The following is a 21,572-nucleotide window of genomic DNA, read 5'->3' on the forward strand; positions in this document are numbered from 1 at the left end:
ATTCATTTTCGACTGTCCTCAGCGACGAGCTGCTCGAGCTGGCTGGAAGCTTGATCAAGATGGCGAGCTCATGTGGACAGGAGTGTGCTCTGCTCCGCTCCGCTACATCTGGCCACCGCCCAATCTTGCAGACGATGTATCACGTGTGTTGGCTTGGTGTGACTTGCTCGGGCACGCGCTCGGTCCAAGGGCTGACCTCAACCCGTGTGGCCAGAGTGCGCTGCCGACCAGGCCAAGCCATGAAGATCACGTCGATACAAGTGCTCAGCCGAGCGCCGGGATCGAGCAACTCGAGTCCGCTAGCAGAAGCGCACGATGTTGCAAGCTTCTCGTTCTATCAGCGTGGCGCGTAAGCAGCTGCCCATTGTGCCTGCCTCGCTTGTCCGTCTGACTCGCGCCATCGTGCCCTTCCTGCCAGTGTGACCGAGTTTCTCAGCTTCTTGGCCAAGACGGTCTCGGATCGCACGCAGCCAGGACAACGACAGTCGATCCAGGAACAGAACTACATCGCCCATGTGTACGCGAGGGATGTAGGCTCAGGTCCGACAAAGCATACCCTCGTGGGCGTCGTCGTCTCGGATGCAGAGTACCCCGTCCGGGTGGCCTTCTCGCTGCTCAACAAGATCCTCGACGAGTTCCCCCAGGACAAGCGGACGGGCCCTGTAGCGTTCCCACAACTGGCGACCTACCTGCAGAAATACCAAGACCCGAAACAAGCCGATACGATCATGAAAGTACAGCAAGAGCTCGATGAGACAAAGATCGTACTCGTGCGTAACACGCCGCTCCGATCAGACTTGCGCTCAGTGTAGGGTCGGCGCATGACAGCACAAGACGATCGAATCAGTCTTGGAGCGAGGGGAGAAGCTAGATTCTCTCGTCGACCGTTCAAACGCGCTATCTGCTTCTTCCAAGATGTTCTACAAGAGCGCAAAGTGTGTCTCTGCTCTTCACTTCCCAAGTCGCGCTTGCTGAACCTCTCGCGGCGAGCAGGAAGCAAAACTCGTGTTGTGTCATCTGCTAGGGCAATCATTTTCATTGATACATCGGCTAGACTGGCCCTCCTGACTCGCATGATTCTATGGACCACACGGGATGCGAAGCTACGGCCAGTGAATCGGTATGGAAGCCTCGCTTGAGTCGATCGATAGCCGTCCAAGCTATCATCGCAGCATTATCCGTGCACAGGGCCACCGGCGGAAAGATGAGCCTCGTCTCTGTCCTGCCCTGTCCGTCCAGACACTCTCGCAAGCGATTGCGCAAGAGAGCATTACTCGCCACGCCTCCGCTGACGACGAGCGCGGTGGGTTTGATCGTCAGATCTGCCAGAGTGACCGCTAGAGTGCGCTCGAGCTGCATGATGGCAGTAGACTGGAATCGCTGGGCAATGACTTTTCGTTGGTCTTCTGACAGAGCGTCTGTTCCTCCTTGCTCGCTTACGAATCGTTGCACCGAGCTCTTGAGGCCCGAGAACGAGAAGTAGCCAAACCGAGCCTTGTTCTCTTTCGTTGGATGTGAGCGGAAATCAGGGCAATCGAATCCTGGCAGCTCTCGTGCAGAAGCTGCGAATCGTTCCAGAGCACTACCGGGGGAGCCCATCCAGGGTACTGCAAGCAGACGTGCAACGTGATCGATCGCTTCGCCAATGGCATTATCGCGTGTTGTGGCGAGTAGCTCGAATTGGGACGATGATCGCGCAAGCGCAATGAGCGTGTGACCGCCAGACACCAACAGAGTCAGGAAAGGAAACTCAGGTGGCACGTCTTCGGTGAGGAAAGGTGTCAGAGCGTGAGCTTGCTGCAAAAAAAACGCTATACTTGAGCTCGCGTCGACTGTGGGTGGAGGCAAGAGGCGCTGACCATGTGATGCACGCCCACGAGGGGTTTGTCCAGCGCTGCTGCGAGCGAACGTGCAGCGACCGAAGCAACGGTCAGACAAGATAGCATGCCTGGACCTCTCGTGAATGCAATGGCATCGAGATCTGCCATTGTCACTCGTGCTTGCGTCAATGCAGTCTGTATTGCTCCTGGCTGTCGGCGTACGATCAGCGTCAGCATAACTTGGGCTGTCACTCATCTTGCACCGACCATATTGCGCTGATGCTCTCTGAGAGCGAGCAAGGGGTGAATGCCGCCATAGGGCTGATGTGCCTTGTCTTGCTTCACAACGACATTGGCGAGGATCTTGCGTGGGTGACCTTGCACAATGGCGCAACAGGTATCATCTGCTGAGCTCTCGAGTGCAAGCACGAGAAAAGGCGAGCGAGCACGAGGAGGCGAGTGATAAGTTCTTCTCGTGCCAGCAGCCACCGCTATTGCTACTCGCCCCCCCGCTCTTTGCATCAAGGGGAATGGTCAGGTCGCCTGCCCAGCTCAGAGGGACCAAGTCACCCTCGCCTGCGCCTTCCCCGAGCAGATCATCGTCTGTCAATACGCCAGCAGAGAATCCCTATCAGCGCAAGGCGAGAGCTTTGCTTGTCGAATTCAGTTTGACGAGAAAATCGTGGCATGATCAAGTCGGACTGGCATTGCGTCATGCTGCCTCGATCGTCTTGATTCGATCCGATCTATCGTCCGTCTTGCATAGATTGCGCCGGCTTGGGCTCAAGAGACCAGCAGTGCAACGGACCTGAACAGCGCCGTCTTTCTGAAGCAGCAAGATGCACCTTTCGACGCAGCAGCGGCACAACAAGGTTTCAAAAGCGCAGGACATGAGCGTCTGGAGGCTAGCTACAGGCAGCTGCTCGGTGCCATGTCGTCCATCGTACGTCTCCGCTCCACAGATATGACCACACGCGCGTTGATGACGGGGACGCGACAGGAGACGCAGACTGCCCTGACGCTGACGATCAGTCAGAAGTTCGAGTCGGTACTCATCGAAGCGAGCAAGACGAGGGGCATGAGCTTTGCGTTTGAACAGCCGCTATGGCTCACTTGGCCGCTTGCTCGCTTTAGTGCGTCACTGCTTTCACAAGTAGATTCCGACTGATGTTGTTCCAGACGATGAGGTCCTCGAGCTGACAGGACAGTTCAGAGCGTCGAGATCGCTCATGACGGCATTGACGCAGACGTTGACTGATCCGATCAAGACGCACGAAGAATGCCAGGCCGCACTGTCATACTGGCGTTCCCAACCTCTGCTGGCTCGCGAGCACGCGACATCGGGCGAACAGCAATTCGACGAGCTTTGCGCCGTAGAGATGCCAGATTAGCTGACAAGCTCGACCAGTCGTCTGACCCGCAGAGTGGGCTCATGACGCCAGGGCAGCTCAAGATCGGGTCGATACTGATCATCTTGCGAGCCAGCATAGCGAGTGCGATAGCAGATCGTCAGCAAAGAGTCGTATCTGGCGGTTCCTTGTGGCTTCCCGAGGTACATACACAGTCTGATATCTGTCAGAAGCCCGTGAGCTCGAGCGACCACCGGCGCACACAAGGTCTTACTGTTGACATGGACGACGTCGCCCCGACGTACGGTATTGCGCCAGTGCTGCGCGACATCTCCCCAGGCTGCTATGCGCAACGTCGAGCCAGACTCGTCCCAGACTTCTACGGTGACGAGCTTGTTCGTACCCCTCTTTGTCGACAGCTCTCTCAGCTCGGTCACCTCGATGATGGCTGCCAGAATGCTAATGGATGCGCCGAATTGACCGTGTTGCTTCAGCATCTCGTGTGCTCGTTTCAGGGGAATGATCATGAAGAGATCGATGCCGAAAATGCCTTGTGCTCGGGATTCTGTGCCTGCTTGCGTGTCGGCCGTCCTTGACGCGTCTTGTGTCTCGTCGCTCGCACTCGCCGGGGGAGCAGCTTGGGCAATAGCAAGCGACTGCTCGAGATAGTCTATATCCTCCTCGCCCAGCACGTGCATATCTTGCGAGTCAAAGCCTGCTTCCAAGAATGTCTTGCATCCTCCTTCATGAGGCTCGGCTACAGTGCCAAGGAGTGCAGCTTCGACTGCCTGGGTGCTGCTTATGCTCTGTGCTCGCAGAACGGCCGTTTCCTGAGATGGACTCCCGTTGGACAGTACACGCCATCGCGCAGCCGAGCGAACTGGCTGCGCGCCATCACGCGTGGCTAGACTGCGGTAGCACTCTGCTCTGGTCGGTGCGCCGGTGAATGCCACCCATCGCATGCGACTCGTGTGCGCAGCGGCATCGAGCACGAGGAGGTCCAAGCGCGATCGCGTTTCTCAGATGATGCTAGACCCCTTGTCGTCCTCCTGCCCTTTGTTCATTCTGCCTGCTTGCTGAGCATCAGCAGACACGATCATGCACAAGCAACGCAATGGCCTTGCAAGAGAGCGCAAGACCATCGCGCGTGCTCACAGTGCGCCGCAGAGGAAGACACTGCTCAGCCTGCCGAACGAGCTCCTCGACGAAATCGCATGCAGCCTGTCGATTGTCGACGCAGCAGAAAGGACAAAAGATTCACAGGCTCCCAGCGTGACATGCAAATGTCTATGCGCGAATTGTCAGGCTCTGCTCCTCAAGGTGGGCATGCAACAGAGAAAGTGGCGGCCACTTCTGATGGGAACTCTCAGAATATTACAATCGATTCAACTCAACACGCAAGGACTTGGACTCGCCTGCGAGCCGATACAGCTTGGCGAGAGTCGTCAGACGCATCAATCTGGATCTCAGGGATGACTCTCTTCCGAGGGAAGGTGAACGCAAGCCCGCACAGTTCCTGAACATCTACCGAGAGTTGAAAGAGGGTTACACTGACACCCATTCTCTCAAGGCGCTTGACACTCGAGTGTTCTTCATGATAGCACATAAACTCATCCTCTGCACGTCTGTTAAATGGTTTGCTGAGGAGCCAGAGACAGCAGCAATGCTCGAGTTCTTGGCCAACCGCGAGGGCCTCGTGTTGTAGACCTCGGCTGCACGATCGTATAGTGAGAAACCGAGAGAGGCCTTTGCCGTGACATTAGCTTGCGATCTGACAAGCTTGCCCAGTGTCTTATTCCGGCGCAGTAGCACAGAAACGAGCTTGATTGTTATGAAGGCTGCAAACCTTGCCAATCTTCTGCGTATGGCTAGCGCTTCGGCGACGTTGTCTCTGGGTGCTTATCGTTCAGCGCCGGAGCGCCCCAAGTGAGCGGATGTGATACGGAGAGGCCACTGTGAGCCTCTACATCCATGCCGGGCAAAAGCGCCAGGTTCTTATGGGATCTTGGAGGCACGACACAATTTGGATGGCCATGCGCGCGAGTTGTAGTCGTCACATTGCCGTACCAATGTGTGCACTTGCGCGATGTCGTTGAGGTCGCTGTGACCAGAAGAGAGCGTCTCGTTTCGCTCGACTGGCCCGTATGCGATGGCCAAAGACAGCAGCCGTTGAGAAGATCAATCCTAGTGCTACGATGACGAGTAAAGCGACTATAACGGCGACGGCCACAGATCCGCTCGGTCTATCTTCACTGTTAGCGACGTCCACTTGCGCCAGCTGATGACATACGCTGTGTCTAGTGGAACCAGACAGACGCCCTGCGGGCCGCAAACGTAGCTTGAACACTGTTTATTCGCGCTGCAGGCTGAGCCCCGATTGAGCTGCACTTCACACTGTGCATGGCCTTTTTCAGTCCGCAGTCAACTGCGAGCGATGAAAGCCGCTAGACTTGCCTGTCGCGAGGAAGCCTCGCAATAGAGCCCGGACACGCAGTTGTCGCGTGAGGTGATGTAGGGCGTTTGAGTGCCGTCTGCAGCATAAGCTGTATACACAAAATTATCGAGGATGCAGCTCTGTGTATCATGTATAAGCACTGCAAACCCTTGATCGCTGTTGACTGACATTGCCAAGCGTCACATTGCCGTAGACGCATTGAAAGTTGAGACAGATGACGCCGGCGTTGTTGCGCTGGTTGAGCAAGCCTAGATTGGCCGGCGGCGGCGCACACTCGTCTTTGATGAGGCTTCCATGTCAGTACTGATGAGCCAGGCACGCAAGTTGGCTGACCATCTCGATTGAGTTGACATGCTTGCCCGACTGGAACAAGAGGCAGACATCCATCGCCTTCGTCCGGGCAGAAGGTACCTGCTGCGCACCTAGGCGGCAGATCGGCAGCATTCTCATCGCTCGAGAATCTGGAGCTAGCTTGTTCAGCTCACCAGACGGCCGCCAGCAAGGAACTGACCCGTAAGGATATTCGCTACGTCGGCATTTGCGGGGGCGGCAGGTCGATGAGCTTGGATCGCAATACTCCGTACCGTCTGCACAGTCGCTCACAAACTTGTATGACCCAGGCTGGAGGCCATTGTTGAGGACATTGCACGCAGACATGACAGTTGCATCCTCTGAATCAAGCAGCAAGACTACGACGCGAAGCGGCGGAAGATCTATATCTACGCCTCGTCTGTATCACAGGCTCGACCTGATCGAATGGAAATCTGGCGCGGTTGTATCGTGCATAAACCTCTTTGAGCTTCCTCAGCCTTGCTTGGTCTGTGAGGTCGATCTGCTCGAAGAGGCCGCAAGACTGTAGATACTGTTTGCGCAACTGGCATCCGTCTTTCGTCTTGTTGGTTGGCCCGGAGCTGATGGATGGCAGAGAGTCGACCAGAACAACGTCATCGGCGTGTGACCACATGGCAGCCGACAGTGCTCGTGACTTCATCGATGCTGCACGACTGTCGCTCGTGCCGCCAGCGGCATTGACCCGATGGATGTGCTCGATGAACTGAAGCGCGGGGCGCGCTTTGCCAGAGCAAGTGTAGAGTAGATCTGATACCTGCACAAAGGTGAAGCCAATATCGCGTGCTTGGTCGAACAGCTGCACCATATCATTCGACGATTCCGTCTTGCGGGCGCGTCGGAGGATGACGAGTGCACGATTGATTTCCTCATCAGCATTATCTCGCCGCTGCTTTGCACCGCGCGATTGGATTGTGCTAGCCCATCGCGTGATTTTTTCGATGCCTGCTGAAAAGCCAGCAGCAGTCGCTGCGCTCACGAACTTGACTTCTGTCGGAGAAGTGTCGAGCATCTGCCTGTTCTTCTCGACCCCGGGCGCTGTTGCAGATGAAAGCGAGCTGTTCGATTCATCTTTGCTGGCAGGATCGCGTATAAAGAGTCGCGCCTGCCCGGGGAGGGGCGCAGGCGTTTCGGTTGGTACTTCTAAAGAACTGCGCGCTGGCGCTGGCTGAGGCGTCGGCGCGCGCACGACAGGACCTGCGGGTCTTGGCTTCGGCCGAGTAGATGCGACAGAGCTGGTGGATGCAGGCTTGCTCGCCAACTCAGCAGCCTGTGCGACCGCCAAGAGAGCGGGTGAAGCAGGTTCAGCGCTTGACTGCTGTCGACTGCGCAGTCGTTTGCTGATATCGAACGGGTTTGATGTGTCTTGCTCTGGGCCGGCTAGCTCATCGAGGCTCACTGATGCTTGCATGACCATGCCAGCTTGACTCTGAGAGGGTTCAAATGCAAAGCCAGCATGCAGATCCCCGAGCTGCTTCAAGAATGCGATGCCACTTTGCGACCGCTCGTCGTTAGAGTCATCGGAGGAATCTGCTGAGCTAGAAAGGCGAGCTTTCGGTCTGATGATGACTTTGTCTGCGAGCACGATGGGCTCTAGTGTGCCTTGACTATGCTGCTCAAGATTCTCCTTCGACAGCTGCTGCCTCGGCTCAGGTGTAGCTTCCATGACGGGCAATGCTGCGAATGCCTGACGATCGATAAACTTGAGCTCGCTACCAGCACGTATATGAGGGAAAGCGCTTGCCTCGCGTGTCTGTCGCGCGGGCGTAGCTTGCGCTGAAGCAGGCGCTCTGCCCGCCTGATCAGGCAGGCTTGGCATTCCGACGGCACTGAACACATCACGAACAGTCAGCGTAGACGGCGATTGACTGCTGGCAAGCCACGTCTCAAAGCTCGCGTTAATGTCGCCCGCAGATCGCACCGTATTGGGACCTGCTGGCCTGACTATCTTCGAAGGTGACTGCTGTGGCTTGGTGACCGCTGCAGCGGGCATTGGTGTTGCAGACGGTACAGGCATAGCGGGCGTGGTATCGACCGTATCAGCAGGGACTGGTGCTGTTGTAGAAGCGATAGGGGGTATATGCGGCTGAGCTTGCGGTTCCGGGCTGAGCGAAGGTAAGAGGCTGTCGCCGAGTTGCTCGCGCGGCGAGCGTCGTTCGACGTCTGCCGGGGGTATTGGCTCTTCGCGCAAGGGCTGCGGCGGCGGAGATACAGTCACTGCGTCGACCATGACGACCGTTGGCGTAGTGTGTGCGGCCAGATGTGCTTTGGCTGCAGCTGTTGCATGTGGATCAACGAAGCCCAGAGCAGCCCGAGCTCGTGCATCAGCAGCACCCTCCAGCGCAGCTTGGCGAGGCGCATCTTCTTCGCTATCCGTTTCGAAAGGATCTGCGCCATTGCTGCCACGAAATTCACGTTTGAGTCTCTCCTGTCGCTGATGCCTCTGGGCTTCAGCGCTTCTTTGTAGGGCTTCGTCATCAGCTTGACTTGAGCGATGCGTCGGACGCAGCGATGCACTGGCTCGGGCAGTCCGCTCTGCCGAGGCAAGCTGGAGACGTTTGCGCTCTTGCGCGACAGCAGAAAGATCTTCGCCCTTGCGCAGACGCGCGATGAGGGCATCGATCTCTGCGGAATTCTTCTTGTAATGCTCTTGCCAAGAATACATAGTATGACGCTGGTTCTGCAGGATCCCGGTCAGACTTGCCTACCGCAGACAGAGCGCCTTACACGATCAGCAAGCATCTCGAAAACCTTACGTCCAGTCGCGCTGAGACCGTCGTGCAACAGTAGATACTTGGCTAGATATATCTTGTCTTCGAAGGTGTAAAAGACGCGTCCACTGTTCGGGCAGGTATGGCTTAGCTGAGCGCAACTGCTAGAGGGCCAGCACAGACCTCCTGTGTCCAGCCAGCTTGACAGGCTCGAGATCGACCATCCTATCACGAGTGAAACTGTCCGATGAGGCGTGGCTCCCATGGCGGGCAGTCCGGACAAATGCTGCGCTGCCGCCAACGGCCTGTCCAGCCGCAGACACGGCTGGCCCGGTTTCATCCGTATTGACAGCAGCGGGAGGACGCTGAGGACTGGTCAGACCGAGCTGTCGTGCTACCTCCTCGCCCGAACTCGAATCTGTCTGGTCAAGCTCGACGACCTCTGGCTCAACAGCTCTGCCCTTCCCCTTGTCGGATACAGGCGGCGTCGCTGTATCCTCAATGCTCGTGCCTGAGCGCGCCAAAGATTCTTGCGCTGGCGCTGCTGCTCCTGAAGTACTTGCTGCTGCCGTTAATGTTGTCTGGGCGGCCCTGGGTCGCTTGGGTGCAGGTCTCTCAGACTCACTGCCCGAGCTTGCAGGCCGTGCGCGCGTGCTGGACTGTGCTGCTGGCGCTTTGACGGGAGGAACAGCTGCAGCTGTATCTGCAGGGGAGCGAGCATTGCTTCGAGGTGGCGGTGGCTTAGAGGACTCTGAGATGCCGACAGCGTCGATGCGATACTGATCTGGATTGCGCATTTCGATGTTGGCGTAGACGTCATCAATCCAGGAGACTATCCTCAACATGCGCATGAGTGACATAAAGAGCTGAACGCTATGTTCGACGGACCAGTGACGGCGTAAGGATGCTTATGAGCATTGGCCATGCGGGCCTCTTTGATTTTTGCCAATATTTCAACCTGCTTGGCTCTGTCCATGACAGGATCGATGAGAGCGTATGTCGCTGATTGTAGAACTGGTTCTGTCCTTCCGCCGCAGTCCTGCGCGGCCATAGGGGGCACTATGAGCGCCTGTTGGTCAGCCCGAGCTAGCTGCGAAACATGTACCTGTATCGCCTTGATTAGCCTCTCCCGCTGGGGTATTGCTTTGGGCAGCCAGAGAGATGCAGAGGCGCCATTGCGACTCAGCAGATGCGCTCTGCTATCGTCTGCCATACCGGCCAGGCTAGACCGCGGTGTTGACGCTGAGTGCCCTACGCGACGCGTTGAGCACTCATCAATCTCGCCTCAGCGCTCATGCACAAGTCTTACAAAGCCTTCCAATGGGCCGCACTTGATCAACAAGGGATGCATCTATCACGTAGCCCGATGAGATTGAATGTCAGGGTAAAATGATACCGTCTGTGGTCGACGGCGTCTAGCTCGATGAGTGTGCGGACACGCGTCTAATTCAATCGGCGCTCGACGTTGCGTCGGCCGTTGACCCAATCGGGATTATTGAGGGTCATCTCGGGTGATCTGAGGACACGCTGGATCAGTCCAAAGGATATGCGACGAGAATGTTCACGCACCCGTAGATGATGCCATCGACGGCTTCGACACCGATCATGAATGAGTGATCCTGATTGGCGACCTCGTAGCGGTAGCTACCGAAACGTCCGCGGGACCAGATACTGTAGTCGTCCTTGAGAGCGGGCAGGAGCGTTCTGAGCTGACCCTCGCGCTGAAGGGAGGGCGTCGGGTATCCGTGATAGAACTTGCGGTGATAGATCGACACGACCTCGTCTTCAGGCTGGCAGAGCGACGTATTGATCAAGCCTTGGATTGAGTCCTTGATGAGGTTCTCCTCGTCGACTGGCTTCTTGTACGACTGCGAGACTTCGAGCATGAGGGACCAGTAGGGACCCTCACGTTCCGTCTTCGTGTCGACCTTGCTCGACAGCGCTGGGTCAGCAGTCTGGAGCGTACGGAGCTTAACATCCTTCTGTGGGCAATTGAAAGGCGAATAGTTGGAGAAGACAGTGGCGCGGTAGAATGGCGAGTCAGGCTCGGGGAAGTCTGTTCGGTCTCATCAGCGATGTCAGGCAAGCACAGAGCTACACGTACAAAGCCAGCACTTGTCGCCAATACGGGGTGGCAAGACACCTCGAAGACCGATACCGATGACATGCGTCGAAGAGAAGATGAGACCCTTTGCCGTGTCGCGAAGAGGGTCGGCTGCGCCATCGATGAGCTCGACAATCTCGTCCAGAGGTGCCGTGGAAAGCATCGAGTTGTATTTGATCGACGAGCCATCGTCAAAGTGAGCGACCTTGGCTTTGCCATCAATCTTTGTCATCGTCTTCTTGAAGACGAATTTATTCTGCGGCAGCGTGCGAGCGACAGCCTTCCAGATACCACCAGTTCCATCACGCGCAGGGAATCTGAAGGTAGCATTGGGACCCCTGCACGAAGGTCAGCCTCTGTCCAGCGTAAACAGCGTGAAGGATTGACCAGTTGCCTGCAATCTTCTTTTCGAGCGTGTTCTTGACGACAAGCTTGAGCGAGGGGGCAGCGACACGCTCTCCGAGCCATTCGCATTGCATGTCCTCTGTCGGCACAGCCCAGACCTTGAAGTTGTATGGTCGCATGAAGAGATCCGCCAAGCCGGTACCTGAATATCTCTCAGCTCTGCCATGCAAGTCATCGAGAAGATCTACCCATTTGACGCAAGATCCACTCGTCAAAGTTCTTGGGCTTGTCCTTCGCACGCATGCGCTCTGATGCCAATGTTAGCCGGCGACCGGTGGCGAATCCACACACGACTTGCCTTCGAAGCTGTCAATCATTCCCTCGATGCACTTTGTCTGCGCATCGACGGGCAGCATCGAAATGTTGTTCTGCCCGTGCAGCATCAGTGTACGTCGAATCGGCGGCAGGCGCGATGCTTGCCTGATAGGGGTATGGCACCCAGTTGCCGAGGGATCGAACATAAGAGACCCGCTCATGCTCATACCTGTACAGCGATCAGCTTGGGGCGTGCCAGGGTGAGGACGACACTTACCAGTCATCGGCCTTTGGGAGTGCCTGGTTAATCACGTCGTCGAAATAGAGATAATGCGAGAAGATGACGTGCCCGCCGACCTGCGCGTCTGCAGCTAAGCGTCGGCTCTGATACATGGCGGGAAAGACACGCACATCGAAAAGGAAGCCTTCTGGCGTTACATCGGTGGAAGCCAGTCCACCTGCTTCTTCTTGCGCATCGACGACCAAATAATCGTCAATTTTCTGCCACCGTCTTTGTCAGCGTACGATCAGCATCAGAGGCGTGGCTAAGGGTACAAGCTGCTGTAAACGCTTTGCTGCACCGAGACCACTGTGAACGATGACAGCAAAATCAGCAAATGTTCACGGTGGCATGCATCGTCGCGCCAGCAGCCTGACGCCTGACGCGTGCATGCAGAGCCACACGAAACCAGACAATGCCGATGTGATGACAGAGAATGAGATGCAGGGCAAAACTCACGTCGGGCCTGCGCCGATGATAAGAACGTTGACAGATTGCTGCTTCGACATGCTGTTTGGATCCTTTATAATGCGATGTAAGCTCTCCGGAGCGGGTCAATGAGCGCAAGCAATGTCGATGCTGTTCTCAAAGGGAGCCGCCAAAGTCGTCGTGCGCAAAGAAAGCTCTTCGGTCGAGCGATTGGGACGAGCAACACGAAGATGGCACGCGCGCGAAATGTGCCTAGCGGGCGATCGACGACAAAACGGGAACCGGCGCCTCACCAAATTTCAGCCTGACGGGCAGCGCGATCATGGCGTATTCGACACTGCAGCATCTATATGCAAGTTTTGCTGTATGACTACGACAGTGATCGCATTGTCAGACACTTGTATCTGGCGGTACTGAGACTCGCCGCATGATGCGTGACGTGTAAGCAGATCGCTCTATAGATAGGGCAGGGCAAGCATGTGTGCTGGCGTGGTGTGGCATGTCAGCTCTGCGACTTTCGCTCTATCACTCTGAATCGTGCGAGGACAAGCTGAGTATGAGCATCGTCAATCAGAAGTCTTCAAAGTCTCGGTTCCAGAGTCGTGCCCATTCGAGCGCTAGCCGGGCGCCCCAGACTTCCATGTGTTCCTTTGCACCAAAGTCTCGCTTCCAGTCTTGTGCGGCAGTCGCTATCCTGATCGCGGCTGCTTCCCCGGGCGGCAATCTCGGATGACCTCGTACATCTGACAGAAACAGCTTGCCGCAGGACGTCCAGCCAGCCAGCGAATTGGAGAATTGACTGGTCGAGTTGTAATTGCTTGCCGAGAATTGTTCAGGATGCGCTAAGCAGCTACTCAACGCGATTGAAGCCGGCAAAAAATTGACAAGAGGCCACTGCCGCCTTGCGCCGGCTGTGACAGGTCTACCGGTAAGCGATGGACTATCGAAGAATGCCAATATGTTGTAGATCTCCGCAAAGTCTTGCGAGACCGGTACGTAATGTTTCCTGCCACATTTGTGAGTCTAGTCGTGCACCTCAAGGAGCATAAGACTGACCATGGCACGAGCAACTCGCTCCAGAACTCGTCATAGACCGTCGACTTGAGTGTGACGGTGCCCATGGCGAGCAGACCCAGAAATCGGGCTGAGTAGGCAAGGCCATCGAGATCAAGAATGAATTTGTAATTTTGCATGTCGGCAAGCGGTGTCGGCTTGGCGAATGAATATTCTTGCATCGTCTCATTGCAGACGACAGCATCGCCACAGCCGGACAGCGACGTGAACGAAGCATTCATAACACGTCTGTTCAGCTGATACCGAGGATATATCTCGCGATGCAGGATTGGATTACTGCCCGACGCTATCGGATAAATAAGCTCTTGTGATTTGACAGACTCTTTGGGCGAGCTGATGGACAAGAAACGATGTCGAGTGAAATAGTGCTGATGGCGAGGTGGATTATTGCCGCCACCGGTGGTCGATCCTCTCCAGAAGAGCTGGGGTATCTTTCGGGGCCAATTCAGCGGGTTGGCATTCTTGCCATCGAGCTCTGGCGAAGGGTCAAAGGTATAGCCTGCGCGTCTTGCGCCGACATAGTAGTGACTGGGTATGCTGATGTCGGCAAAGCCATCAATTTTGCTGACAGAGAACTGCTCAAGTACTTTAGCTTTAGTCTTCGGGTTGAGCAGCAGATACGCACGATAGGATACAGGCCCTGAAGAGTGCGCCAATCAGAGTAGAAGAGGCCAATCGTATCTTTCTTGCGCGGATTGTTGCAAAGTGTTTCTTTGCTGACAGCAGTCTCGTCCTCAAACGTGAAAGAAGGTGAGACTAGTGATTGTGTGATCGTAAGCGAACCGGCCGCTGTCTTGTTGGTAGTGCCTCGCAGGACAGTATCGCGCGGTGGAGGCGAAATGAGTCGCTTGCCAGTGCGCTTAGTAGTGTGGTTCCGAGCGATGACAGTGTGTCGCGGCGTCGTCACCATGTCCGCCCGTACCTTGACGAGTGTTTTGCGAACTGCAGTTTCCGGCGGGCAGCTTGCAACATAAGCTGACCAGACCGAACCATCGCCTGTCCAAGTCTGCGAAGGGAAGCGCTCTTTCAAAGGCGTTTCGTCCACTGCGCAAATGTCAGTGCTAGCCAGCATGTAGCTTGAACACGCACTGATGCCGTTCGCCAGATCCTGCTGTTCCTTCCACGGAACCAGTACACGCGGCTCTGCGATGTTATTGATTGCCATCGAGAAATCTGGCAATTGCTTGCGGAATGGCTCGATAAGTCTCGAGAAGTGATAGGCTCGAGTCGCCTTCGACGGTCCAGAATAGGCAGAGTGATTTTTGAACTCAAGCAGGTGCAAGAAAGGCACTTCCTCGACCGCCTCGAGCGTACGCTGCCTGAGGACTGCTGGCGGTAATTGCCAATAAGGCTCGAGGTCGCGCATGATGTTATCATATTCGTCGATGAGGACGACGCCGCGCTTCTTCGCATACTCGTACCACTGATCATATCCGGGCGGTGGCAAGCGATGATACCGTCGCCTGTACTCTGCCTTTGCCTGCGATAGCGTCCGAGATTGACGGGCGAGCTTTTCTGCCCAAGCAGTATCGGCTCGCTTGAGTTTTGTGAGGATAGGATGCTCCGCGTCGACGTCTGTCAGGACAAGGTGATTTTGCAGCACCTTTGAGCCAGAGAGCATGACGACAAGCATGACGATGAGCGCTAGCGAGCCAGTAAGGGCAAAGGATCTCCATTCCTTCCTGCTGGGCGACTTGCTCGCATCTCTGACCGCCATCCTGCTGGCGTGTGCCTACGACCAGTGTTGGCAGGATGAGGAATGATGAGCGCAGTCGCTGCCGGCAGCAATGTCGTTCCCTAATCAACGCCTCAGCCAAACTAGATCGGCTGCATGCCAAATCGAGTCAAACATTTGACGCGCTGTCCGAATACGCGCGTGCGCACCAGCACAGCGGGCGCCAGAGGCACCCCCTACCCAGTTCTCCCTGTCCTCTTTCAGTCCGCCATCTGTGCCTCGAAAACATAAAAAGACCATTCGCAATGTCCGCATATAATCAATTTGGCCCACTCGACAGAAAGAGCGAACACAGACCTCTTGCCGACCTTCGATTTTGAGCACATTCATTTAGCCGCTACTATAGCATAAACGACATGCTGATCTTGCATAGTGGCAAGATCACTCTCGGTTTAGTGTCACTTGCCTACCTTGGCATCACACAGTCAGCGGCTGCCTCCGCCGTCGATGATGACAAATTCGAGCCTATCAACAGCAACGATGCCTTAGCGCTCAAAGCCTTCGGCTACGGAACCAGTAATAGTGGCTGCTATTGGGCCACCGACAGACTAGGTAGACGCACTGGCGCTTTCCACTGTGGGTCTCTTGCGTGTCACCGGGAACCCTGCTAACGCTGCCGCACAGGCCCAAAGCCTTGCATACTCAGGCGACACGGCTCACATCCGCCTAAGCCGCGCAATTGGCTCTGTCCTCCAATTCATACAAGTACCTCGTCAGTCTCACGCAGCGAGAGCTGCTTCTGGAACCGAAAACGCGGTCTCACATGTCCACATCGCTGTCACTTTGCGCTCGCTGTCGACGAGGCTTCTTCTACCTCCATAGGCTGGGTCTGTCAAGCTTCGCCGGAAGCACAGTTTGGACCCGACCATGTACACGAAGAAGGCAGCTCAGACCATGACGACGAGCACAAGAACATCGTACACGCGCCCTTTGTGACGCCCTTTGCTCTCGTCAGAGGCACTGTCAATCGGTACGAACACAATCTGCGCAGCAAGCTTCTCTGCAAACAAGCAGGCGATACCGCTTGCCCGCTCCAATCCGGCGACGATGGTGCAGCACTTGTGCCCGGTGGTGCATACGAGTGCCTCAATACAGACTTTGCGTACTCTTCTTGCGGCGGCTGTACAACGATGGCGAGCTCGCAGGGGGAGGACTGTGGCGCGAACCCTTTTGCTCAGAGCGGATGCTGGCTCGGGAAATGCTTGACGTCAAGTTGCTCGGCGGGTTATGTTCTAATAGACAACATCTGCGCCCCGGCTTTGCAGGAGCAGAGCATGTATTTTGACTGACGCCATGCATTGATGTTGATCTGCTGTCCCTGATTTCTCGCCGAGCCATGCTAGACTCTCAGTCGTGGGCTCGTACAAGAGGAATGCGTCAGAAACGCTCATAAGACCCGTAGATCCCACGCGAAGAGCACCAGGTAGCCCACAGAAAACAGCACGGACGGATTGCAAATGGTCAGCTGCATCTCTAGAAAGCAGCGATACAACAAAGAAAGCCATGTGACAGATATACAGTGGTATCGCACTCGAAAGTGATCGTCAGGTCACGATGAATTTATAGGTTGACAGGCCAGCCTTGCTTGTGAGCAAAATCGATGACACGTTGACGCTCTACGTCTTCGCTACCGCCGTTGATGTCGATGTAAAGTGCTTCGTAGTCAACAGCCATGGCGGACTCGAGTCGCTCGATGTAGCCCTTGTTGCTGAGCTCTTTGGGGATAAAGGGACCTTTGAGTGGCGTTGCCAAAGCTTGTTGCACCGCTGCCAGCAGCTCAGTCTGATTGTGCGCCTCTACATTGTAGACATATGGTGCGCCAAATTCGAGCAACTGAGCATGTTGAGCTCGCCAGTTGTCATGCGTGCGTGCAATGCCCTCATAATTGAGCGCGTGATTGGTCTTGCTGCCGGGATTGATGAAAGGTGTGCCCATGCAAAGAGCTTCAAAGGGCGAGGGCGATTCGATGGGATTGCCTACACCGATGAGGACCTTGGCTGTTCCGAGCGAGGTGATGAAGTCTGTGCGTGTGCTCACGCCGATGTTCTTGATCGCGGGCGGTAACACATGATTGTCCCGTGTGACCTTGATGCCAGCACGCAGCTCGAGTCCAGAGGAAGCGACGACTGCCGAGAGATCGTCGTGTGTCCACGAAGATCTCGAAGGCTCGTAGTAGGAGCTGTCTTTGCCGAGCATGTATGCTGCATGGGGTCGATCTTGATGAGCAACAAATGGCAGATTGGCGCAATCCTTCTCGATAGTATGACCCAGAAAGGTTGATTCCGGTGCACGAGCTAGCGGGACGCCGACAAGATGCCAAGGCCAGCGAGTCGCCGTTTCGTAGCCCATGACGCCGCCCAGTCCGTCCCAGACGAACATTTTCCAGCGAGGGATGCCTCTGGGAAGCTTGGCGCTTTTCGCGCAGAAGCGGTCGACGATGCACTCTGGCTCCGTTTGGTAATCGAAGACGACCATCTTGACGTGATCGTTGAGTACCTCATGTAACCTGCGCTACAGTCAGCGCACCGTACAGCTGCTGAGGATTTTGAACTGACCTTGCAACAGCGCGGATCACGTCACGCCGCGTTCGACGCTTTTCGTCCACAAAGATCATCGGATAGCCTTGCTCCTTGAGAGCCCATATGAAAGATTGTGCAAGGATTGCCTCGCCATTGGCGAAGGAAGACGGGCGGTCGAACGTGCCTGCCACGAGCCGTCAGCGCTAGAACTCATGCGAGAACAAAGGCAAGTACCATCGAAGCACCACTGAAAGCGTCCAGCGCCTACGAGCACAATCTTCTTCTGCTTCTCCGTGCAAGTGCCCATCAACTTGCAGTGTATGAGACGAGCGAGGGTGTCGATACGCTCGGTGTGCCAGGGTAAGAGCTCTTCATCCAAGGGCGGCAAGATGGCGCGCGCCAACGACCAGGTCAATTGGCTAGGCTCATTTGACTGGCTATTGTCGGCGTTTGCAAGCAGTCGAGAGATGCGCTCGCTCGGCAATGCGCTCGGTGGGTTGGCAGCGATGAGCTTTGGTGCGGCAGGATCTTCGTACAGTCCGCGTGCGTTTGTCGAGTTGAAGTAGCCATGCGACATCATCTCTACTGCTCTCGCCGTCGATACCTCGATGATGTAGTCTTTGCTGCTTGCCAGGGTCGAACCAGACCCGACATACCAGACAAAGAAAGCGACGGTGCATAGTGCGAGCAATCTGCGCCGAGCGACGTTATGCTTGAGCGGATTGGAAGACAAGAAATTGACTGCTGCCGTAACCCTTCCGATCCCAAATGGACTGGTAGATGATGAGCGTCGGTCCCGACTGCGAGAGGACCGACGCCTGGCAAGCGAGGGCCTACGAAGAAAGTAAGAGGAGCTTTCGGGGCTCCCATCGCTGGCTGACATTCGCCCACGGTGGTTGGCTCGGGCAGAGTCTGGCGTCAAAAGGCCTGCGCCAGGCGAGCGTGAGTCAGAGGCTGATCCCATCAGATTGACGGGAGGTATCGAGATTCGTCTTGTACCGTCGCCGGGCGAGTCGAGACTGACGCTCGGCTGGCGATAAGTTATAGAGCCTCGGTGTGATATGTTCATAGCTGTGTATTTGTCCGAGTGATGCACAGTCATTGTGCCGCTCGATGAGCGTTATGGCCTGTAGCTGCCGCTGCTGCTGCCTTTGCAAAGACATGCTTGCTTTTGCTTGCATCTAAATGCGTGCGAGACGTTGAGAAGTCTTTGTTGAACTTAAACCGAGGCGCGCCATTTCGCTAATTTGCTACTGCCGATCACTTTGCAGCGACCCCTGAAAAGACACGGCCGACCTGGGTCAGCCAGCAGTGAAAAGAGATACGCTCATTATAACTTTGTGAATGATCCGGCCGACCTAGACCGATTCATCGGCTCAAGAGATCGTCCTTCCGAACGCATCTTGTAACGTGAGCCCTTGCCATGCGATACATCCTTGCAGGGCTCACGGAGACGATCCGCGCAAAGCATACATGTCTGCCATACCGGCGGCGTGCGGGCTGTCTGCTTCCGAACTTAGCTCCTGGCTGCAGAACAATCGAGGAAGATTCGCTCGCCATCGTGCTCGGGTAGGATCAGGCTCAGATGAATTTCCGGGCTTCCTTCATCGTCAGCATTGCATCGGCAGTCGGCAGCGATGATTTCCACGAACTCGCTTCCTATCTCGTGACCTGCATCGTCTATGCCGTCTGGCCTTCCCATCGTTCCTTGCAAGACTCTGCGCCTTCAAAGCCCTTCGAGGCATAAATATTGAGCTTCGATAATCCACCGGCATCGCAAACTGGTGCCCACGCCCGACAAGCCGCAGACGATCAGGGCTGCACTTTTTGGGCATAGCTGCAGTATAGCTTTTCCAACTGTAGAGGATTTGCATACGCTGCGTCTCGGATTTTGTACCAGAGAAACAGCATCTAAACGGCGGCTATGATGATTGCCTGCATCAGCCGATGGACCGTCCGCCTTCATCTTGCGGTTCTGGCGATACAAAGGTACATATTCCGTTGTTCACTTTCTCCCACGTCGGCTCCCTGAGATGGTCCAAACTGCAAGCTTCCTTGTTCGAGGTATGCTCGCCAAAGAAGGCACTGCAGGGCAGGCCAATTGAGGGAACGACAAAGGATGGCAAGCCCGGGCCGCAATCGAAGCTGACCTCCGGCGTCGATATCGCCATTTTGCCTAAATCAGCAGGAGATGAATGCAAAGCCCGAGTTTTCTAGAGAAAAGAGACGTACGACGAGGGAAAGTCACCGTAAAGGCGCCAGACCAGATGGCGGTGCAGCATGCAGATACAATCGTCGCAACGAGCGGCTCCGTCGACTCGACAATGCTCGTGGGCAGTCCACGAGAGGCGTAGACATCGTATGCGACTCCGATAGGTAAAGTGTAAGGCCCGCCGGCCACATTGCACTGAGGAGCGACTGGTTGCGCTTGCCTCGCCTACTCAGTGTATTGCATTGTCACAGTCATGTCTTCAGAGTGGGTTACGGACGTACAGTGCAAGTGATGGGCTCACTGTGCTCGGGTTGCACCTTAAGTGTGAAGAGCCGATCTGGCGAGGAGGATGTCATCACGAAGCTGACAGGTCGTCCGTAGAGCAAGACGAAATGGTTGCAAGTGGCCGTGAACCTGCGCAAGCCAACGCAGTACTCGGTAGAGGCTTTTGGTCCAGCGGCTTGAGCCAGCAGGAAATGAGTTAAGAGGAGGCAGAGAGCTGCAAACTTGGACCACGCCATCGTGCAGGAAAGCGAAGACGAAGAAAAGCACGGAAAGATGATGCAGTGTTTCGGTGGGCTCAGGATCATCAAGTCATCGGCAACCGAGGACTCCTGTCTCTGACTCGCGTTGCAGCCATCGCATTGCTTGCAGCGATCAGTTTGATTAGCCTTGTGTGTTGCACATCAAAGGTCCTTATGGGAAGCTCCATCACTGAGACTGCAAGTTGCGAATGGCCTGTTTTCGCGCGAGACCAGTCGTCACAGTGAAACCAATGCAAACTTTACAGAGACCGCTTTGTCCATTGCTCCCGAGTGATTTCGTACAGACTAGCTCTGAGGTCTAGTGGCCAGAAGGTCTCCATGACTCGCTCGAGTTTTGCCCATCTGCCTGTCTGGATGAGTGACTTTACTCGCGCGTCGGGTCCCTCTCTAGTGAAACCGAGACCGACGAGCGTTTTCGCCCGCGATGCTTCGAGCTGATTGTATACACTGATGACCACCCTATCTGCAGGAGGGCCAGATGGAGGTGCAAACGCATACTTGAGCGCAAACTCGATCATGTCTGCGTCGACATCGATCTCGCGGAACGTGAGCGATGTTGTCAGATGACGGATCTCCCTCGTCTTGCCGGCGTTCGACACGCCTCTCTGCGTTCGCTTTCGCGAGCGAAGACCCGAAGCAGGCGAGGATTTGATGGCCTTGACGCCGTTGCTTTTGCCGTTTGGCGACGCGCCCTTGTCCTCGAACGAATCCAAGAGCTCGCCTGCGCGCTCGCCATCGAGCGACATGCATCCGATGATACGCTCGTCGAATTCGAGGACCCAGAAGCCAGAAGGCGAGTCTTGCGCGAGCTTGCCATTGACGACATTGTAGAACCCTTCGATATCGCGTACGTCCTCTTCTCCCATGACCCTGCGCATGATGATATCAAAGTGCATCTTATGCCTGAGCTCGAAGGTGCCGATCATGAGTGCAATGACGGCCGCTAAGCCTGGCAGAAAGTAGAGCGCCTCCATGATGGCGAACGCCGTCTCTGTGAACGTCCAGGTACGCGTAGCGCCAGAGAGGATGTCGGACACATGGAAGTTGGGCACCCATTTGAATATGTAGATGAAGCTCGTCGAGGCAATGAGGAGAAACGCAAGCGAGGCGGGTCGAGTGAACGCGAGCGAATTGGCAAAAGCTGCCAGCTCGAGACGTGAGGCGCCGACGAGGTAGCGTACAAAGGGTCTATCTTCTGGCTTGAAAGGCCTGATAGCGCCCTCAGGCGGTTCCTCTGCCATTGATGTTGATAGTCGCAAAGTTTCGAAGAGCCAAGCGTCGCGACTTTTCTGCCCAAGGCCTTGCGCTGTCGCCGGCACGTGCGTGGGTGT

General features: G+C 55.7%; 12 protein-coding genes across 12 annotated transcripts; 4 read left to right on the forward strand and 8 right to left on the reverse strand.

Annotated features, from left to right (window-relative positions):
* Positions 1 to 239: 239 nt before the first annotated feature.
* On the forward strand, positions 240 to 1,024 carry L969DRAFT_93243 (uncharacterized protein; the record flags this gene model as incomplete). Its single annotated transcript, XM_014713837.1, has 4 exons — positions 240 to 349; positions 419 to 770; positions 829 to 935; positions 994 to 1,024. The coding sequence occupies 4 exons, from the start codon at positions 240 to 242 to the stop codon at positions 1,022 to 1,024; spliced, it is 600 nt and encodes a 199-aa protein (XP_014569323.1).
* L969DRAFT_349842 (uncharacterized protein) lies at positions 783 to 2,774 on the reverse strand. The gene is made up of 3 exons (XM_014713838.1): positions 2,088 to 2,774; positions 1,860 to 2,030; positions 783 to 1,797 (listed from the first exon to the last, which is right to left on the reverse strand). Exons 1-3 carry the CDS (start codon positions 2,340 to 2,342, stop codon positions 1,051 to 1,053), a joined length of 1,173 nt encoding a protein of 390 aa, XP_014569324.1. The 5' UTR covers positions 2,343 to 2,774; the 3' UTR covers positions 783 to 1,050.
* Positions 2,351 to 3,211, forward strand: L969DRAFT_16070 (uncharacterized protein; the record flags this gene model as incomplete). Its single annotated transcript, XM_014713539.1, has 4 exons — positions 2,351 to 2,571; positions 2,619 to 2,763; positions 2,821 to 2,953; positions 3,000 to 3,211. 4 exons carry the CDS (start codon positions 2,351 to 2,353, stop codon positions 3,209 to 3,211), a joined length of 711 nt encoding a protein of 236 aa, XP_014569025.1.
* On the reverse strand, positions 3,208 to 4,131 carry L969DRAFT_47002 (uncharacterized protein; the record flags this gene model as incomplete). Its single annotated transcript, XM_014713839.1, has 2 exons — positions 3,208 to 3,392; positions 3,444 to 4,131. 2 exons carry the CDS (start codon positions 4,129 to 4,131, stop codon positions 3,208 to 3,210), a joined length of 873 nt encoding a protein of 290 aa, XP_014569325.1.
* Positions 4,132 to 4,458: 327 nt separating this feature from the next.
* Positions 4,459 to 4,874, forward strand: L969DRAFT_93247 (uncharacterized protein; the record flags this gene model as incomplete). The annotated part of the gene is made up of 2 exons (XM_014713840.1): positions 4,459 to 4,489; positions 4,540 to 4,874. 2 exons carry the CDS (start codon positions 4,459 to 4,461, stop codon positions 4,872 to 4,874), a joined length of 366 nt encoding a protein of 121 aa, XP_014569326.1.
* Positions 4,875 to 5,037: 163 nt separating this feature from the next.
* Positions 5,038 to 9,896, reverse strand: L969DRAFT_46094 (uncharacterized protein; the record flags this gene model as incomplete). Its single annotated transcript, XM_014713841.1, has 12 exons — positions 5,038 to 5,173; positions 5,227 to 5,412; positions 5,460 to 5,574; positions 5,620 to 5,743; positions 5,793 to 5,902; positions 5,958 to 6,085; positions 6,136 to 6,295; positions 6,348 to 8,652; positions 8,700 to 8,811; positions 8,867 to 9,515; positions 9,572 to 9,722; positions 9,789 to 9,896. 12 exons carry the CDS (start codon positions 9,894 to 9,896, stop codon positions 5,038 to 5,040), a joined length of 4,284 nt encoding a protein of 1,427 aa, XP_014569327.1.
* Positions 9,897 to 10,126: 230 nt separating this feature from the next.
* Positions 10,127 to 12,657, reverse strand: L969DRAFT_93249 (uncharacterized protein; the record flags this gene model as incomplete). Its single annotated transcript, XM_014713842.1, has 12 exons — positions 10,127 to 10,199; positions 10,253 to 10,739; positions 10,788 to 11,125; positions 11,175 to 11,334; positions 11,381 to 11,440; positions 11,491 to 11,560; positions 11,613 to 11,676; positions 11,725 to 11,804; positions 11,859 to 11,948; positions 12,003 to 12,036; positions 12,187 to 12,269; positions 12,577 to 12,657. 12 exons carry the CDS (start codon positions 12,655 to 12,657, stop codon positions 10,127 to 10,129), a joined length of 1,620 nt encoding a protein of 539 aa, XP_014569328.1.
* Positions 12,658 to 12,726: 69 nt separating this feature from the next.
* On the reverse strand, positions 12,727 to 14,947 carry L969DRAFT_93250 (glycosyltransferase family 90 protein; the record flags this gene model as incomplete). Its single annotated transcript, XM_014713843.1, has 4 exons — positions 12,727 to 13,162; positions 13,213 to 13,805; positions 13,856 to 14,274; positions 14,320 to 14,947. The coding sequence occupies 4 exons, from the start codon at positions 14,945 to 14,947 to the stop codon at positions 12,727 to 12,729; spliced, it is 2,076 nt and encodes a 691-aa protein (XP_014569329.1).
* Positions 14,948 to 15,136: 189 nt separating this feature from the next.
* On the forward strand, positions 15,137 to 16,284 carry L969DRAFT_22671 (uncharacterized protein). Its single transcript, XM_014713595.1, has 2 exons — positions 15,137 to 15,541; positions 15,590 to 16,284. The coding sequence occupies exons 1-2, from the start codon at positions 15,322 to 15,324 to the stop codon at positions 16,252 to 16,254; spliced, it is 885 nt and encodes a 294-aa protein (XP_014569081.1). The 5' UTR covers positions 15,137 to 15,321; the 3' UTR covers positions 16,255 to 16,284.
* Positions 16,285 to 16,403: 119 nt separating this feature from the next.
* On the reverse strand, positions 16,404 to 18,873 carry L969DRAFT_85934 (glycosyltransferase family 18 protein). The gene is made up of 3 exons (XM_014713844.1): positions 17,719 to 18,873; positions 17,521 to 17,668; positions 16,404 to 17,471 (listed from the first exon to the last, which is right to left on the reverse strand). The coding sequence occupies exons 1-3, from the start codon at positions 18,584 to 18,586 to the stop codon at positions 16,526 to 16,528; spliced, it is 1,962 nt and encodes a 653-aa protein (XP_014569330.1). The 5' UTR covers positions 18,587 to 18,873; the 3' UTR covers positions 16,404 to 16,525.
* A 361-nt stretch (positions 18,874 to 19,234) lies between these two features.
* L969DRAFT_350909 (uncharacterized protein) lies at positions 19,235 to 20,383 on the reverse strand. The gene is made up of 3 exons (XM_014713845.1): positions 19,978 to 20,383; positions 19,717 to 19,921; positions 19,235 to 19,660 (listed from the first exon to the last, which is right to left on the reverse strand). The coding sequence occupies exons 1-3, from the start codon at positions 20,284 to 20,286 to the stop codon at positions 19,425 to 19,427; spliced, it is 750 nt and encodes a 249-aa protein (XP_014569331.1). The 5' UTR covers positions 20,287 to 20,383; the 3' UTR covers positions 19,235 to 19,424.
* On the reverse strand, positions 19,993 to 21,512 carry L969DRAFT_85937 (uncharacterized protein). Its single transcript, XM_014713846.1, has one exon. It carries the CDS (start codon positions 21,480 to 21,482, stop codon positions 20,481 to 20,483), a length of 1,002 nt encoding a protein of 333 aa, XP_014569332.1. The 5' UTR covers positions 21,483 to 21,512; the 3' UTR covers positions 19,993 to 20,480.
* Between the last annotated feature and the right edge of the window lie 60 nt (positions 21,513 to 21,572).

Source organism: Mixia osmundae, assembly GCF_000708205.1.
Source record: "Mixia osmundae IAM 14324 unplaced genomic scaffold scaffold_3, whole genome shotgun sequence".
NCBI lineage: Eukaryota > Fungi > Basidiomycota > Mixiomycetes > Mixiales > Mixiaceae > Mixia > Mixia osmundae.

Coding starts and splice junctions, on each gene's coding strand:
- L969DRAFT_85937 (XM_014713846.1), bottom strand. CDS start 21,482: ATGGCAGAGGAACCGCCTGAGGGCGCTATCAGGCCTTTCAAGCCAGAA.
- L969DRAFT_349842 (XM_014713838.1), bottom strand. CDS start 2,342: ATGCAAAGAGCGGGGGGGCGAGTAGCAATAGCGGTGGCTGCTGGCACG. Junction 2,031..2,087: donor GAGAGCATCAGCGCAATATG/GTCGGTGCAAGA, acceptor GTACGCCGACAG/CCAGGAGCAATACAGACTGC. Junction 1,798..1,859: donor TCGTGGGCGTGCATCACATG/GTCAGCGCCTCT, acceptor TTTTTTTTGCAG/CAAGCTCACGCTCTGACACC.
- L969DRAFT_22671 (XM_014713595.1), top strand. CDS start 15,322: ATGCTGATCTTGCATAGTGGCAAGATCACTCTCGGTTTAGTGTCACTT. Junction 15,542..15,589: donor ACGCACTGGCGCTTTCCACT/GTGGGTCTCTTG, acceptor GCTGCCGCACAG/GCCCAAAGCCTTGCATACTC.
- L969DRAFT_85934 (XM_014713844.1), bottom strand. CDS start 18,586: ATGACTGTGCATCACTCGGACAAATACACAGCTATGAACATATCACAC. Junction 17,669..17,718: donor CTTTCAGTGGTGCTTCGATG/GTACTTGCCTTT, acceptor GGCTCGTGGCAG/GCACGTTCGACCGCCCGTCT. Junction 17,472..17,520: donor GTGATCCGCGCTGTTGCAAG/GTCAGTTCAAAA, acceptor ACTGTAGCGCAG/GTTACATGAGGTACTCAACG.
- L969DRAFT_350909 (XM_014713845.1), bottom strand. CDS start 20,286: ATGATCCTGAGCCCACCGAAACACTGCATCATCTTTCCGTGCTTTTCT. Junction 19,922..19,977: donor GTGAGCCCATCACTTGCACT/GTACGTCCGTAA, acceptor TACACTGAGTAG/GCGAGGCAAGCGCAACCAGT. Junction 19,661..19,716: donor TACGGTGACTTTCCCTCGTC/GTACGTCTCTTT, acceptor CTGCTGATTTAG/GCAAAATGGCGATATCGACG.